Source organism: Budorcas taxicolor, chromosome 9, assembly GCF_023091745.1.
Source record: "Budorcas taxicolor isolate Tak-1 chromosome 9, Takin1.1, whole genome shotgun sequence".
Classification (NCBI taxonomy): domain Eukaryota; kingdom Metazoa; phylum Chordata; class Mammalia; order Artiodactyla; family Bovidae; genus Budorcas; species Budorcas taxicolor.
This window is the reverse complement of record NC_068918.1, coordinates 71,068,056-71,085,492: the sequence shown is the minus strand read 5'-3', so window position 1 is coordinate 71,085,492 and position 17,437 is coordinate 71,068,056. Positions and strand designations below refer to the sequence as shown.

Here is a 17,437-nt window from a genome sequence, read left to right as displayed (position 1 = left end):
TGAACATATCTATTAAATTACCTGCTTGCTTAAGTCATGACCTTGATATAAATTTAAAAATGAAGACTTCAGAAAATTAGCTGATGGCTTTGAATGCTGAAAATATTTCAGCACCTATTACCCATATTATTAGATGCTACTGTACATAAGTACTTTACTTAAAATAACACTATAATTATTTTTTCTTTTTTGAAGGTCTGTGAAATTTCAAATAAGAAGTAATAGGTTATCATAAACTGGAATTATCAATACTAAAAATAATAAATGTTCCAATTCTGAATTATTTTTTTATCAGATGTATATTTCTACTGAGTCAGCTTATATTAGTTTTAACTACAGGAAAAAAGGAAGATTTGTTCATTAGGGCTAAAGAAATAATTTAAATGTGCTACTCAAAATAAACATTTCTCTCCTACCTCCTTGATTTTATTTCTCTACAGGACATTCAAAACAGAGAACACAAGAAAAGATGTCACATTTTCTACGAGACCTTGTCAGCGTTACCTTTGGTCAGTCACAACGCTTCTCCTCACTTTAATCTTGTCCTCTTCAGTGCTCAGGTGAAAACTGTGAATACAAACAGATATATCATTATCAGGGTTTCCCAGGTGGCACTAGGGATAAAGAACCCGCTTGTCAATGCAGGAGATGTAAGAGACAAGGGTTTGATCCCTGGGTCACAAATATCCCCTGGAGGAAGGCACGGCAACCCACTGCAGTATTCTTGCTTGGAGAATCCCCATAGACAGAGGAGCCTGGCGGGCTATGGTCCACAGGGTCGCAAAGAGTCAGACTTGACTGAAGCGACTTAGCATGCACGTGTGCATATTCATTATCAACCTCATCCGCTGCATGATCAGCAACAAAACTTGAGGAGGTGAGAGGAAAGAGGCAGAGAGGATGTTAAGCTAACACTGTAAGCCAGTGTTAGCAAATGTGTCTTTAGAAGTCCTAGTTCCTTCTTAAGCCTGAGACAAATCAGCTCCTTGGCCAAATAAAACTTGGAACTACATGACTTCTCTCTCTTTCGAAGATTTCATAATGCATATCAGTACATAAGAGAACCTGAGATGCTCAGATATACAGAAACTTGCTCCTGAACTAATTTCACCCTTTGATCCTCTTTTCTGTGAGATACATTATCGATATATCTCAGGTTCATAAACATGTTTAAGGCTTCCCTGGTGGCTCGGACAGTAAATGAGACCTGGCTTTGATCCCTGGGTTGGGAAGATCCCCTGGAAGAGGACATGGCAACCCACTCCAGTATTCTTGCCTGGAGAATCCCATGGACAGAGAAGCCTGGTGGGCTATAGTCCATGGGGTTGCAAAGAGTCAGACATGACTGAGTGACTAAGTAAAGAACAGCACAAATACACTTTAGAAACTGTAAAACGATAAAATCAAGGTGCAGAGGAAGACAGGTAGATAACATAGGTAGAAAATCTCTTCTGCTAGAGATTCATGGAGTATTTAAATAGAAGATTAGTGAAAGTTAATTTTGAAAAGCTAGGTTGCAATCACACTGTAGATGTCTTATTTTATAGAAAAAATGGTCTTCAAACAGGTGCATGCAAACCAGGGAGTGCTCTTGATGATCTACTGGTGTGTGAGAAGCAACTAATTTCTATTTATATTACATGATAACATATATTGGTTAAGTAATATACACGTACACACATGCATACATAAAATTTATTTAAAATTACAAATATATTTTGGGAGTACAAGCTAAATTTTTAAAAAATGATTGGGATCTACAATCAAAAATTTTTTAAACCATTACTGCACTATTGAAGCTTTTTGTGCAAAGCAATGATATAATATATAGAGTTACTTAGAAAGATTATGAGTATAGTGTGTATTTCTGTATTTTCATGTGTATGTGTGTGTAGGTATAACCACAGAGAGAGTAGTAGTAAATTAGACACTCCTGTTTATTTGCATGTGGCAGGGGGAGGGAAAGGGGAAGTTACTATACCTTGCAGCGCGTGGGATCTTAGTTTCTCTAACAGGAATCGAACCTGTGCCCCTTGCAGTGGAAGCAGAGAGTCTTAACCACTGGCCTCCAGGCAAGTCCCCTAGACACTACTTTCTATTTCTCAATTTATTCTGTCACTTACCTGATATTAACCACATAAACAGTGTAGTTCCAATTCTGGAAAGTTGAATTGAGCTGAAAATACAATGGAAATGGTGAGTTTGAATTAACACTTAAAAAAAAAGAAACTTAAATCCAGTTTCTTCTCTCCCCTTAATTGTTATTGGAATAAGACTCTGGGAAAATTCCAAAGAGCTAAAGGAATGAAAGAAAGGTACAGATAACAGTTACTGAGGCACTGTATGCCAAGAAATTTACCAATGTTTTTTCTTTCATTCTCACAACAGCTAATGAGATAGGTATTATCTGCACTATCCTCCCACCCATTACACGAAGAAACTAAGCTTCACGGAGGTGAAATAGCTCACCCAGCTGCAACCAAGAAGTAACAGATTCCAGACTGGAACCCAAGTCTATCTGAATGGAAACATTATACTTTCCTCTTTAGCCTGTATTATTAGGGCTTTCTCTATAATGGGCTTTCAAGTCAGCTGTAACACTGAGAACTTATCCACAATAGAGTACACAGGAAAGACTAGCACAATACACACCTTCCACGTTCTTCATTCAACAAACACCGAGGTGCATTAACACATGTTTTTCTAGCAATTATCATCTTATAAGAATATAAGTAGTAAGAAAAATGACAAATTAACAATATAGACCTTTAAAAACAAAGATCAACATTATGGAGAATTGTTATTGATAATTATGTGGTCATTTAACAATTTTTATGGGTCTCAGCACTAAACTTTTTAATGAAGCAAGGGATTCCTCTCCATGAAAAAAAAAAACAAAACTTTCCATATGTCCAATACAATCACAAAATATTTTGATTTCTTTACTGACATGAAATTCTCTTATTTATATATCACCTCCAAAGAGTTTTTAGGTCTTGTTTGGCTCAGATGGTAAAGTGTCTGCCTGCAATACGGGAGACCCAGGTTTGATCCCTGGGTTGGGAAGATCTCCTGGAGAAGGAAATGGCAACCCACTCCAGTATTCCTGCTTGGAGAATCCTAGGGATGGAGGAGGCTGGTAGGCTACAGTCCACGGGGTCGCAAAGAGTCGGACACGACAGCCACTTCACTTCATTTCACTTCACTTCATACACACATTTAGCCTTCCTTGTGAGCATTTTTTAATTGAATGTAAATTCTAGGAAATTCTGGAAAGAAGCATTAAATTATTTTTAAATTGTAAATAGTAATAATATGAAATAGGGACACCACTTATACTTTCTCTATTACCAAACACCTGCTTTTGTATCTTACGTCTTAAGGAGAAATGTCCATTTAAGTTTAGTTTCAGATGAAAAACGATGCTATGTTGAAAACCATGCATGAAATAAATACAAATGTAAAATTATACCTTGCCTAAAGCATAAACTCCCCAATGGATGCTGATTTACAGAATTAATAACATTAGAAGTGGTTCATTTGAGAATGAGAATAAAGAATTCTATCTTTTGACTAACACAACATTGAAAATCAACTATACTTCAATAAAATAAATTTTAAAACTTTATCTTTTGAAAACATTCTGACTTTAAAAAAGCAGAAAGAAGAATGTGAAAGAAAATGGGATGCAAGATTAAACTCATTCAGTAAAGCCCTCTCTCCATTTAGAAATTCAATACATCTAGTGTTTGAATTAGCTACTAAGGTTAATATGTCATTCCAGAAAGTTGACAGTAGTACTTTTCTTGGATTTCCACTGGATTTTACTCCCCCGCCTCAATTTTTGTAAAAGCTGTTAATTACATACTTTTGTTTTCTGTGGGTAACTTGTTGCAAAGAGTACAGCCTTTAAAAATAAAACTATGTCTTCCTACCATTCTTCAACCATATATACATACACATATATCCGAAGAAAGTATATATAGTTATATATATATAAAGTATTATCATCACTATCTCTCAGTGTATGGTGTAACATTTTTTTGCTACCAAGGCCACATATATTAGAAATGCGGCCCTGGTATATGCCCTACCACATAAGAAACCCATTTTTCTTACTTCAGAATGTATACCTAAATGACAAATTACTTTTTCCACAAAAATTGTCTGAACTGTAGTAGTAAATAAAAGCAGTACAGGGTCCCAAAGTATGCTGTAGATAGGAAATAAAATAATAAAAAATATAAACCTATGGGAAATTAAATTTTTGATATTATATCAGAGAAGGAAAAAATCATTAACATGTATTTATAAAATGTATTTATATATTTATATAATGTATATATATATAACATGCATTTATAAAATAATAAAATAAAATGTTCAGTTTTTTAAATTAGAAATTACCCAAATTTCTACCAGTAGAATACTGGCTAAATAAATTATAACCCAAATATCTAGTACAGTGTAGAATGGTGTGTACAATATTCTATTTTTAATGTAAAAAGAAAAACATAAGAATGTATAGTCATTTTCTTTTACATTCACAAATTCTTGGGAAAAAAAAAAACAAGAAAAATTCACAGTGATTTTCAAGCAGATCAGTTGGTTTCCAGGCAGGTGAGTGTCAAGGATGGGTGGAAGATATTCATGATATACTTTTTATACACTTGGTTTTTTAATCAAAGACTCAAAAACAGTGCTAAAAATGTACAACTATTACCGTAAATAAAGATACCTGTCAAGATACTTTTCCATTTGTGCTGTTCTTTTCTTATTTGACATAATAGCCCATTAGGCTCACTTTCTTGTCCTTTATTCAACTATACCTCACTTTCTATTCAAAGGTGCAATACTTCACTTACACTTCCATACATTTATAATGAACAGTATCTTTATTTCAGTATGATCTGTGGGTTCAGTTAGACAGCAGAGTGTTTCCCAGATTCCCAGAGATTAGTTTAAAGCCCCCAAACAGAAATTTTACAATCCACTTACCCATTCTGCCACCTTGCTCTGTACTTTCACCTCGGGGTGAGGAAGGATGTTTTGAATCACTATGGAAATTCTATAAATAATCCCATCTGTCCATTGGAAATAGGATTCAGTCCATTAGTTATATTTTACAGTCATACAATTATCAGCTTACATTTATAATGACATAATTTCATACAAGGTCTTTCCCTGTGCCTCAGCTGGTAAAGAATCCACCAGCAATGCAGGAACCTGGGTTCGATCCCTGGGTTAGGAAGATTCCCTGGAGAAGGGAAAGGCTACCCACTCCAGTATTCTGGCCTGGAAAATTTCATGGACTGTATAGCCCATGGGGAAGCAAAGAGTCGGACATGACTGAGCAACTAAGAAATGCCTTCTACATAGGTACAGAAATTTTCTGTACAGGTCATTTTCAGTGACCTTGCAACTTTTTAGAAATAGTTATCATTTAGTTTACTTATAGATAAGTCATTGCTTCTAAATTATCACCTATAAATATTCCTTCATAATTCTTAATTCTATACATTTCTCCCTACTGTCTGTTAAATGATTTTTCATGTATAATTTGATTTCCTGTAACCAAAAATTATCCTTTTCTAACATTATGAAGAATGATAGTTTGAGATGTGAAAACTTGAGTAAGATGATGGGCAGAACTTAATTTGGAAAAGAATAGGTATCACGTATTTTTCACCCACAGACCCTTATTCTCTCTATCCTCTTTCCCCTGCCCCACTAAAGCATATTCTTCTATTTAAGTTGTTGGGTTCATTTTCACCAGATTTTTTCATCAAAATTCCATAAGTACTGTCATTTGTATCAAGTAAAGGAGGAAAAAACAAAGAATATTTGCAGATGGACTTTCAACTGGACTTGCTTGTAAAAGAAAATCCTATATCAGAAGGAAGTTGTGCTTTTTTGCAGGAGAGAAGTGCAATCTTTAAAGTAGTCTGCCATACATATATATATATATTTTTTTTTTTTTTAAATAAAAATCAAACTGACCAGCCAGGGTTTGCTAAATTTCTCTAGATATGTGCTAAAGGATATCTTACTACAAATAGTAATGAGAAAAAGACTCTTTTTAAATATGGTAGATCATGCAGAGAAAATATATTGATTCTTCATTATTGTCAATCAATCATCTATCTCCATGCTTATAAACATGAGTAAAATACACATGTTGTTTGTTGTTTAGTCGCTCAGTCATGTCCAGCTCTTTTGTGACTCCACGGACTGTAAACTTCCAGGTTCCTCGGTCCATGGAATTTCCCAGGCAAAAATACTAGAGTGGGTTGTCATTTCCTTCTCCAGGGGATCTTCCCAACCCAGGGATCAAACCTGTATCTCCTGCATTGTAGGTGGAGACTTTACTTCTGAGCCACTGGGGAAGCCAAAATATGCATAGCAAATGTAAAACTATATTATTAAAACAGTGGGGAAAAGATTTAATGAAGATTTGGGGGAAGTAGTACATAAAAGTACAAAGGTATGTCTCCTAGGAACTCCCAAATCTACCAAAATGCAAATTCCAGTCACACTCCTAAAGGAATGTTTTCCAGTATAGGGGTCAGAAACTCATGCTTAAAAAAAAAAAAAAAAATCACCACTCCCAGATGTAATAATATGTCTATGAGATCAGTGTAAGTCCAAGGATATTTAGTTTAATTTATGCATACTAAGTTATTGGAAGTCCAGCTTCTAAAACTCTTCAGATATTTTAATAAGCTTGACTTTATCTTCCTTTAAAAAATATTCTGAATGAAAAATTACAGGAGTGTATGTAAAATAAATGATAATTAAGTCAGGCAAACAAACAAACAAATTTACACTGTAGACCTTATCATATCAAATCGTGGACATTCTGAATGACTCAGAGGGAATTTAAGTTCCAGAAGTCCAAGATGCTACACCAATGTTAGGAATCAAGGGGTATTCTGTGCATGTTCCCTGATGCCAGTTAAGTATTAAAACTGACGAGCTACCACTAGATGGAGACCTAAAGCGTGTGTCTGTGTTAGGAATTACAGTCTTGCCCTCTCAGGAGAATCCTGCAAAATATTAAATATGAGTATTTTTAATTACTCACATTTCTGAAATCCCATTTAAGATTTTTTTAATTTAAAATATTTCTCACTTTTTTTTCTAATTCACTGTTGTTATAAATGAGAAAGACATTCCATATCACAGTCAGTCTAAATACCTATAGGACTCTTCCCAGTATTATGTTGTTTATGGCAAATAAAATCTATGACTATATCAAACAACCTACCCCTAAGTGTTGGAGATTCGCCCATGCTATGGATCTTTTTTCATATAGTCCTGCTTCAGAAGCCTCAGAATGAGATATTTATATATTCAGCAAAAATTATTCAATGCTGTCTACTTTTTATACTTATTTAAAATTTTTGGGTAATGCAGTCAACAAGTAATCCAAAGAAATGCGCAAGAATGAATTGTTAAAGCAAGATAAAATATCCACTGAAGGTCTGGTGAGAAAGGTTTTGGACTGCAGCGAAATAACTGGCTTAGGTTAAAGCGTCTGCCTCCAATACGGGAGACCCAGGTTCGATCCCTGGGTCGGGAAGATCCCTTGGAGAAGGAAATGGCAACCCACTCCAGTATTCTTGCCTGGAGAATCCCATGGACTGAGGAGCCTGGTGGGCTGCAGTCCACGGGGTCACAAAGAGTTGGACACGACTGAGTGACTTTACTTACTTACTTAAGCATTGCCACTGCAGAAAATGCACAATTGAGACACCTCGATGCAGACTTTTCCAGGTCATCCTGGTAATCAAGTCACCTTCTCCTACAAATCCTATGGTTTCTCAATAAGAAAGCTACTCACAAATCTTCATCTGTTCCAGAGACTTCAAAAGCTGTATGTATTGTCCTAATAATGACATCCCAGTCTAAAGAATGAGTGACACTTTTTTCCAATCAGATGACTCTTCCAGCCCCACAAAACTTCAAAGCAGAAACCACTACTTGCCATAACAGAGCTGGTATCAAAATATATGCCTGGCTGTAGATCTCTTCCTTTTTTAATTTTCTTAACACTCTTCTCAGAATTTCTTGGAACATTTAGAAATGAGATTATTCTCCATTCAAGGGAATGAAGTGGGTTTGAACAGGTGGGTTTTAAAACATATACTTGAAAAGATAGATTTTAAAGTAAAAATTAAATGCTATTTTACATTCAAGATGACTCCTTTGACTGGTGCAGAGGCAATTATAGTGACAGTGGCATTTATTATATGACTAGAGTACTGCTCATCACATATACAATTTCTTTAAGTTATTTGGTATATAAAGCTAGATTGATTGTTGGGTCCACATGAATACCCTGAGAGTGAATTTTTTGAGTAGTGAAATGTATGTGAGAAACTAGAAGCAGTGATACAATTTGCCCTTGTAGGTTTTTAGAAGAATAATAAGGACTAACAGAGTCAGTTCCTTACTTTGACTGCTTGTGCTAACCTCACAAAAGTTTAACATTCAGCCACAGTACAGCGATGCTTCAAGCATGGAACATATGATTTGGAATGGAAATAATAACACGTCCAAGAGCTTTTCTTGGGAATGCAGAGAAAAGGCACAAAGGTTATTTGTGGGAATACCTAAATTGCTCCTCATATAGAAATATGTTTGTGAAAAGTAGCTTAAAAGATAAGATTTTCTTAGTATATAATCTGAACTATCAGATTAAAATCCTATTGAAAAATAACAACAAAAAAAAAACTTTATGCAAGGGAATAGGGACATTTCACTAAAGCCATGAAAACAAATTCTCTTGATATACTCAAAAAATACATCTGATTGCCAAACAATTTAAATCCCTCTTCCCTCACCACACCAGCAAATCATGACTAATGAATTAGATTTCTTTGATAGCGCAGAGTTTATAAGACTGGATAAGGTAGATAACAGATCTGATAGCTGTGTATCTTTCTTATAGTGAACAAAACAGCATTCTCTAATATATCAGATCTGAGCCCTGAGAATGTTTACTACATCAGTTTCCCAAGAAAAGTGTATTTGAAATTGCTGATAGCATGTGAGTGATCTCAGATAGTCTAGAATAGGACATTAAATCCTATTTATTCACAAGGTAAACAAGTAATTCTCTTTTCAATTATTTCAAATTTAACTACACCAAAGACAAAAAACTTAATTACAGTGGGTCTTGGAACCCTCCCTTTTTAAAAAAAATAATGAAGGCTTCAAGTGCTGAGATGTGAGAAGGCAATTGGATATAGAGAGAATTCAGTAGCATTGTTTTCATTATATTTATTTTCACTTTACACTTCTATTTTATGACAAGCAGTACTAGTTTCAGTTTACAGTTGTGATATTTTCCCATATAAATATAAATGTTTAAGTTAAAAAGTGAGTCAATTTCGGGGGGAAAAAATCTATTATAAATAGTAGAGATGGTTCAAGGATGTGCTAAAATTGAGATGCTGCACAAATTTGAGTACACAATTTGAGATTATTTCTACAACATGAGGACTTTCAAATATTTTTAAGTGCTCAGATTACATTTTTATGAAGAATGATCTGAATTCAAGTTTTCTTTCTTTAAAGTAGCCAAATCAAACCATTTGAACTGATTCTAACATTTGCTTTTTTTGTTGAAACGCCCATGAAGGTTATGACGCAGAGAGAGATGGACTGAACAAGGCTCTCTTCAAGAATGTCAGAAATGACATGATTGAGTGAATACAGCTCCACTCCACCAAGTCGAGGACTCTGAAGCATCATGTAAACGTTCTTGGGCAGTAGAGGATGTGCCAGTCCTAGAGGGCGAATGCCACAGAGGCTCTTTGTATGTTCATACAAAGAGTGAAATACTTAGTTAGAATTATAATATTCCCATCTACTGGCTAGAGTCCATGTGAAATATGCACTGGAAATTTCAGCTGCTTTTGCTTTCTTGGGGGTTGCTGGAATTTTTGCTCCATCATAAATCTCCTTGGTGTAACTACCAGAATAACCATAAACACTTCCCTGAATCAATGTCTTTATAACCCTAATGAAATTGATATCTACGTTTCATGTAAAATATTCCATACTTTCAATTTAAATGTCCTTACAGAGGAAGTTGATGTAACCCCCAAAGCCAAAAGAAAAAATGAAAAAAAAGTAAACTATGCTGTTCTCTGGGTTTTGGTCCCTGGTGATACATCACAGATGTCTTGGCCTTGCAAGTTAAATGATTGAGGTTGAGAAAATTCCTTTGTTTCTAATACCTCATATTTGAGAATATTACTGTGTTTGAGGCAATGATGTGGTCACCTGATTGGAATTTCTCTTTTTCAGAAGAAACTGAAACCACTTACTCTGAATTACCAAAAAGCTATATATGTAGTCAACATAGGTAGCAGATTAAATAATCAACCTGACATCTCCCCAGTTCATTTCTTATCTTATGTAACTTTGCAAATTATAAATAATATAAACAGAAATGTATTTGTACAAGGAAAAAACAGGAAGTATTGGCAGTTACTTGAAGTTTTGTCAATCAAAAACTGATTTATGATTTAGTTAATATCCAATCACATTCTAAATGTGTGTATGTGTGTGTGTGTGTTAGTTGCTCAGCTATGCCTGACTGTTTACAAATCCATGGACTGTAGCCCACTGAGCACCTCTGTCCATGGAATTCTCCAGGCAAGAATATTGGAGGTAGCCATTATTCCTCAACAAATAAAAACAAAGAGCAAAGTATTACCGTATAAAAATTATCTAAATGTCACAAATGTTTGAACATAACATTGGCCTCAGTGAGAAATTAAATTACTAAAATTATGTAGTTTTTTGAGATTGCAAAATTCTTTAAAACAGGTTTTTTTTTTAGCAAATAACCTGACAGAATGCCATAAATATTTTTCTTCTTGGATCTCTAGTATAATGCAAACTCATTCTATTTAATTAATGTCTTTCCCTGAAAGCTTCCTTTGAAAGAAATTTCAGCTAAAATTCAGAGATGTGATACTAGATGCGTACTCATTTCATTGGTTATTTGGGGAACTCAAGGCAATCAAATGATATTTATTTTACTAGTCTTGCAAATGTGCCAATGTACCAATTGATTTTAACAACAGACAATTTGTTGGAACATTAGATATTTCCATCTTTGGAATACAGGTGTTCATCAAGTCAGACATACTACAAATATAAAAGGTAACGATTTCTTACCATTCCTTTGTTTATCGGTTCTGTTAGTAACAGGCATGTTAGTGGTGACAGTGGGTGATGTAGTACTAGGAGGGTTTACAGTAGCTGGTAATAAAGATGAGAAAGATGTAATTTTGCAAAAAGCACATGAAAGTTAATATGGATAAGCAATCTATAATTGATGCATGAAAATATATAGAGGAGGAACAGAAACCATTTCTTGCCACTAAACACAAGTTTCAAGGTTATAATGTATAAAATGAAGCAATGCCTTCTATAGCACATTAAGAATCTATTCCCCCATGGTCTTTGGTGCCATCTTGTACAAGAGTCTGGAACTGGCACAAAGAGAATGGAGAAAGAACATTCAGATTCTAGACCTAAGTTTGCTATCAAGAGGCTGATGATCACACAGTAAATGAATAAACCTTCCTAGAACTCAGTCTCCCAAGTCTATAAAAAGAAAGGCTAGAGAAGGAAGTCTGAATACCACCTGTCAGCTTGAAAATTATCTAAACTAAGTTAGTCTTTCTGATATACTGAGAGTAGCAAAATAAAATTTCAGAAGAAAATATACTTCTCCTAGAGAAGATAAATGTGAAGAAAAAAAAAGAGAATGAAATGTGTGGATGACATCAATCATCTAAAGATCCCAATAACTTTACTAAACAATGATGGACAAAATGGATTTCCTAAGGGCAAGCCTTACAGGAGGGATTTTTCAAAGCATTATGTCAAAGCTATGTTTCTGATTCTACTAAAACTCAAAGATTAAACCCTATGTAATGTTTTGATAATATCTTTCTAAGGGATTCTGGAGGAACAATGTAAGTAGTATACATATAATTTTCCTTTAGTTTATCTTAGGAGTATATTTGTATAAGATGTACATTTCTATGTACAATAATTATTTGTTACATATTTCTTTTAAATGGGCTTCCTTGGTGACTCAGATGGTAAAGAATCCATCCACCTGCAACAAGGGAGACCTAAGTTTGATCCCTGGGTAGGATCTTTTAATTAGAAAAAAATTACCTAAATTTGAACCATTTCAGTAATTTTAAAAAGAATTACCTTCCAAAGGATCTTTAGAAAATATTGAATTCCTTAATCAAAATTATTCTTAACTAAAATAACTTTTTCATTCAAAAATAATATACAACAGTTAAGAATGAGGATTCTTTTTGAAATCTTTTATATTTTTAAATTGTGAACAATCAGTTACATTTATGTAATGCAAAATACATCTAAGTCTCAGATTAAAAGAAAAGAAAATTTATGGCTTGAACTAAGCAAAATTAAGGCTTTTTAAAATTTCATTTAACTATTTTAAAACCACACTGAGTTCATCAAAAGAAACTACTTAATGGCTTTATTATCTTAAGGTATTCATCAACAATAATATCAAGAAATAATGTCTCAGAAAAGAAAAATAATAATGAGTTGCACCCTTTCTCCCTGCCTACCCTGCTTCCATACTGGAACTATAAAAGAGAGCTTAGGTTTCTATTCATTTAGTCTCACTTCTAACCCGTCACTTTAATCCTATGACCTTCTTAATAAAAGATCCAACTTTACAAAAGGCATGGTCATGATTCTTAATGTGGCATATAGAAATGCTACTTCTAAAAGAAGTATATAATAGAATAAATGGATGGAAATGGGTCATGGATAATCAGAAGAAGCAATGATAAAATTAAAGCAAAATATTTTAAAATTTATGCAACTATGGATTATTCAGCATGCAACTATTCAATACATAATATACAATTATAATACTGATCATAGTATGGTCATTATGCACTGTAATAATTAATAAAATTACATTCATATTAGTAATAAGATAACTATTTTTATCTTAATATTTAAGTTATATTGCACATCATAAATTGCCTCATGGCCTTGTCTTAAACTTAATTGACTATTCAACTTAATTTTTCCTCTTGTTTTTTAGACATGAATACTTTTTCAAAATATTGTATTGCTATATTTATACTGGACAATATTTTAGAGAGGAAGTAGAGGGAAAAAAATGAAGTCAACCCTTCCTAATAGCATATAATTATTCACATTTTAGAAACTCAGTGCTTTATGGAAATGTGGTCATCCAGTGTGTGAATGCATTCTTTCTCGACACTGTGCACCCACACAGCTAAAACACATCCAGAAATTCTTCTGGTTTGCTGGTTTCTGGCTTCTCAAGTAAAAATGAAGATAAAATTCAAAACAATGACAACTACATTTTCCAAAACAGCAAGTAAGAAACAGACAGGCCAGAGGACGATGTTGACTCCCTACCTTGGCAGAGGGTCCCCAAATCTGCACAGCTGGCTAGCTCTGCTGCTGGGAGTGGAATCAGGTAGGAACCTTGATCAACACAGAAAGATTGCACAAATATGACTTATGATTTAGTGATATTATCCAAAAAAAAAAATCATGAATCATTTGGTTGGTGTAAAAGGAGCAGTCCTGGAAGAGTCCACCAGTAATATTTTAACATCAAGAACGTCTGTGTCTTAATTTCCACAAATGTAAAATCAAGCTACTGAAATTTCTCTCAAAATCTTTAACTCAATCTACTGACCTTAACCACACATGAAAGGGAAAGAAGTTCTACTACTCCTTAAGCTGTGCATAAAGAGTTTAGGACCTTTTCACAAAACAAATTATAAAGCTTTGGTGGAAATTCATACAAATGAAATAATAAGAACATGAAAGATGAGTTTCAAAAGTGAACATGGATATTATTAATGCTCATAAAACACATACTTTTGGTTCACAGGTCCTAGCAAATACTAGCTGCAATTCCAGAAATAAGTTTCCGTGACTTCAAGCTGGTCTCTGTGCCTTTTTATTTCAAGCTTTGCCTGACTCATCTTCAGCAGGAAACAAATTTTGAGCTGATTTTCTAGTAGGAATAGTGGATTTTCTCTGTTGCACTAAATCTCTCTCTGGCTATTAACAGGCTTTTATCAATAGGTTGAGGCTGAGGGAGATGGGCTAAACATCACAAAGCATATTTTACTATGATTAAGGACAGAAGAATAAATACAAACATGTACATACACATAAATCTTTGGCCACTTAATGCGAAGAGCTGACTTATTGGAAAAGACTCTGATTCTGGGAAAGACTGAGGGCAGGAAGAGAAGGGGGAGAAAGAGGATGAGATGGTTGGATGGCACCACGGACTCAAAGGGCATGAGTTTGAGCAAACTCCGGGAGATAGTGAAGGACAGGGAAGTCTGACATGCTGCAGTCCATAGGGTTGCAAAAAGTCAGACATAACTGAGCGACTGAACAATAAGAAAATGCACATATATATACATACACACATTATTGAATTTTTAAAGAACATTTCTGTAATAGTAACTATATTCTAATATTTAAACATTTTCCAAACTTCCTGTGGCAATGGTACACGAAGACAGAGCAGGTACATGAGCCAACAAAAGATGTCTAATTAGATTAACTGTGTGCATAAGCAGAAAGCATCCCAACAATTTAGCAGCATCTCAGGAGCATACTGTCTTCATTCTTAATTGCCTCAAGGAACTGGCCCAAGAAAGAAATCATTTTATTTTAGAAAGAGCCAACCCTTGGGCCTCTGGTCTGTGATGTTAGCTGGCAAGATTTTATTATAGACCTTTACATGTTCATTCAATAAACATTCATTCACCATTAACAGTATGAGAGACAGGGAGGCTAGAAGAATGCTTTAAAATTATGTCTCTGCTCTCAGAGAGACATGAATGGGAGGTGGCTTCACAGTTTTCACAGAGAAATATAGATGCATAGTGGTCCAAAGCAGCATGTGACCAGCAGTTTGGTGAGAAGGGTGAATAGAAAATCCTTTACAAAGATTAACTGGAAATATGAGGAGTCACTATACTGATCAGAGGATAAGAGACTAGAGATGGTTATTACTGGCAGACTGAATTACAGAGACAAATTCCAAGAAAAAGCCTTCCCAGGTGGCACTACTGGTAGAGAACCCACTTGCCAGTGCAGGAGATGTAAGAGATGTGGGTTCAATCCCTGGGTTGGGAAGATGCCCTGAAGTAGTGCATGGCAACCTACTCCAGTATCCTTGCCTAGAGAATCTCATGGACAGAGGAGCCTGGCAGTCCACAGGGTCACAAAGAGCAGGACATGACTGAAGCAACTTAAGCACGCACACGTGCACACCAAGAATGTAGTCAAACCATCTGTGAACCCAAGTGGCATAGCATTTCTGGAGTAGGGCATTTGTAGTAGGGCCTTGTAGAATGCAGGCACTATGAATTCTGGAACTTTGTGTCTTTCTTCCAATGGTGTATCCCTTACACATAGTAGCTGGGTCCGCAAAGTTTACTGAATGCATTGTGAATGACTGTGAACATTTTGAACCCTTTCTTAAAGGAAACGGAAAAAAAGAAAAAGGAACTTGGTGAGAAAATTAGACTTAAATCTAAAACAATCACTTTTGAAGCTCCATAACTAATTAAAAGAGAGGAGATACAAGAAGCCTGAATAAGACTAATAATTCAGGCTTCATATCACGAGTCCACTGAGGATGGACAGAAAGAGATGGATACAAGACTTGAAGATGGAATAGACAGGATTTATTTAGTGGCAATGGCAACCCATTCCAGTACTCTTGCCTGGAAAATCCAATGGACGGAGGAGCCTTGTGGGCTGCAGGCCATGGGGTCGCTAAGAGTCGGACATGACTGAGCAACTTCACTTTCACTTTTCACTTTTATGCATTGGAGAAGGAAATGGAAACCCACTCCAGTGTTCTTGCCTGGAGAATCCCAGGGACAAGGGAGCCTGGTGGGCTGCCATCTATGGGGTCGCACAGAGTCGGACATGACTGAAGCAACTTAGCAGCAGCAGCAACAGCATTTAGTGACTAATTGAAGAATGGAGAAAGAATAGGAAGAACAGAAAAAAAAATTTCTAATTTTCAACTTGAGAAATTGATACATAATGGTCTCAGACAGTAAATACTGGAAGAAAAGCAAACTCAGGTGGGGTGGGCTAAAAGTAATAGGAACTGAGGTACCACGTGTCATCTGGTACATGAGCAGGTGTACATGTTTTTTAAGAGATCTAGCAAGGAAGTACTCCACAGAAACTATAGATGTGTTTGAGATCATGTGAGCTAGGGTGTAGATTTGATGGAACCACATATTTCCTATATTTAAGTATCAGATTTTTTTTTTTTTTAAAGAGAGAGAGCTATAGATTTGAGAGGGCAAAAATAGCTCTTGTCAATGATTTTACAGAATTCAAGTTAAGGAAGTTTCATGGAGGGTGTGGCCACATCGAGTATACAGTAAGGTCCACAATGATAAAGACTGAGAAGACCCTTCACTTTGGAATTTTGCTAACAGCTCTACAGAAATTCCCTTCAGTAGCGTGGGAACAATAAATTGTAGATTTCCAATGTTTGAGAAGTGAATGCAAAAAAAGAGGAAGCCTGGCTACGAAAGGAAAGCGAGATGGGGTGGGTGAGGGGCGGTATTAAAGATTAAAAACTTAATAGCAAGTGTACTATGGAGAAAGAGTATGTGAGAGGTAGAAGCCGAAGCTAGCCTAGAATTTGATCTTGAATGTTTTCTGCCCATTATTTCTGGCCATCACACTGAACTGATGCCCTCTTCTTGCAGGACCTTACTTCTCCTTTAGGTATTTACATTTTAGTAAGGAACTTTTGAACACTAAAAAGCTCTTAAAACTTAAAATGACTGAGGAAATCTCAGCCAACATAACATGCAAGAGAGGAGACCCTTGGACAGAGTTCCTGTGCTGCTCAAATTACACACAATGTTGGCAGACACAGGCTCCTAAGGCCACTTCTGGCACTGATACAGTATCTCTGGAAGACAAAGGGAGATAAGCGAACAACATTGTGGGAAAGAAGCTTTCAGGCTAACTACACATCCACCACAGGGTATCAAAGAGCTGAGAGGTGGAACTAAGGAAAGAAAATCAGAAGTCTTAGGATTTAGAGTAAGGTACTTAACAATATTCTTTAACATCTCATCAGTTTGAGTATGGTAGCAAGTCTAAATTTCATTCTGTGACATACTTGTCATGGAAAATTGTAACATTTGCTTCTCAGTATTATCAGTTGTTCCTTCCTGGGTACTTTTAATTTAGCAAATTGACAATGCTTTATAGATACTTTATAAACACTATTTTATAATGATTCAGTATAGCAACAGAAATTACATTTGAAGTTTGTTTCAGTACAAATGGTTTGAATACAAGTGAC

The 17,437-nt window shown here is 35.3% G+C and overlaps 1 protein-coding gene across 1 annotated transcript in view; it reads right to left on the bottom strand.

Annotated features, from left to right (window-relative positions):
* The window catches only part of ADGRG6 (adhesion G protein-coupled receptor G6), a 138,221-nt gene that overhangs the window by 50,214 nt on the left and 70,570 nt on the right, over positions 1–17,437 (bottom strand). Inside the window, exons 4-8 of the mRNA XM_052645767.1 lie at positions 13,474–13,542; positions 11,197–11,280; positions 4,999–5,084; positions 2,124–2,176; positions 505–567 (exon numbers count right to left, since the gene is read on the bottom strand). Coding sequence (XP_052501727.1) covers positions 505–567; positions 2,124–2,176; positions 4,999–5,084; positions 11,197–11,280; positions 13,474–13,542 — 355 coding nt within the window. The remainder of the gene's footprint in view (positions 1–504; positions 568–2,123; positions 2,177–4,998; positions 5,085–11,196; positions 11,281–13,473; positions 13,543–17,437) is intronic.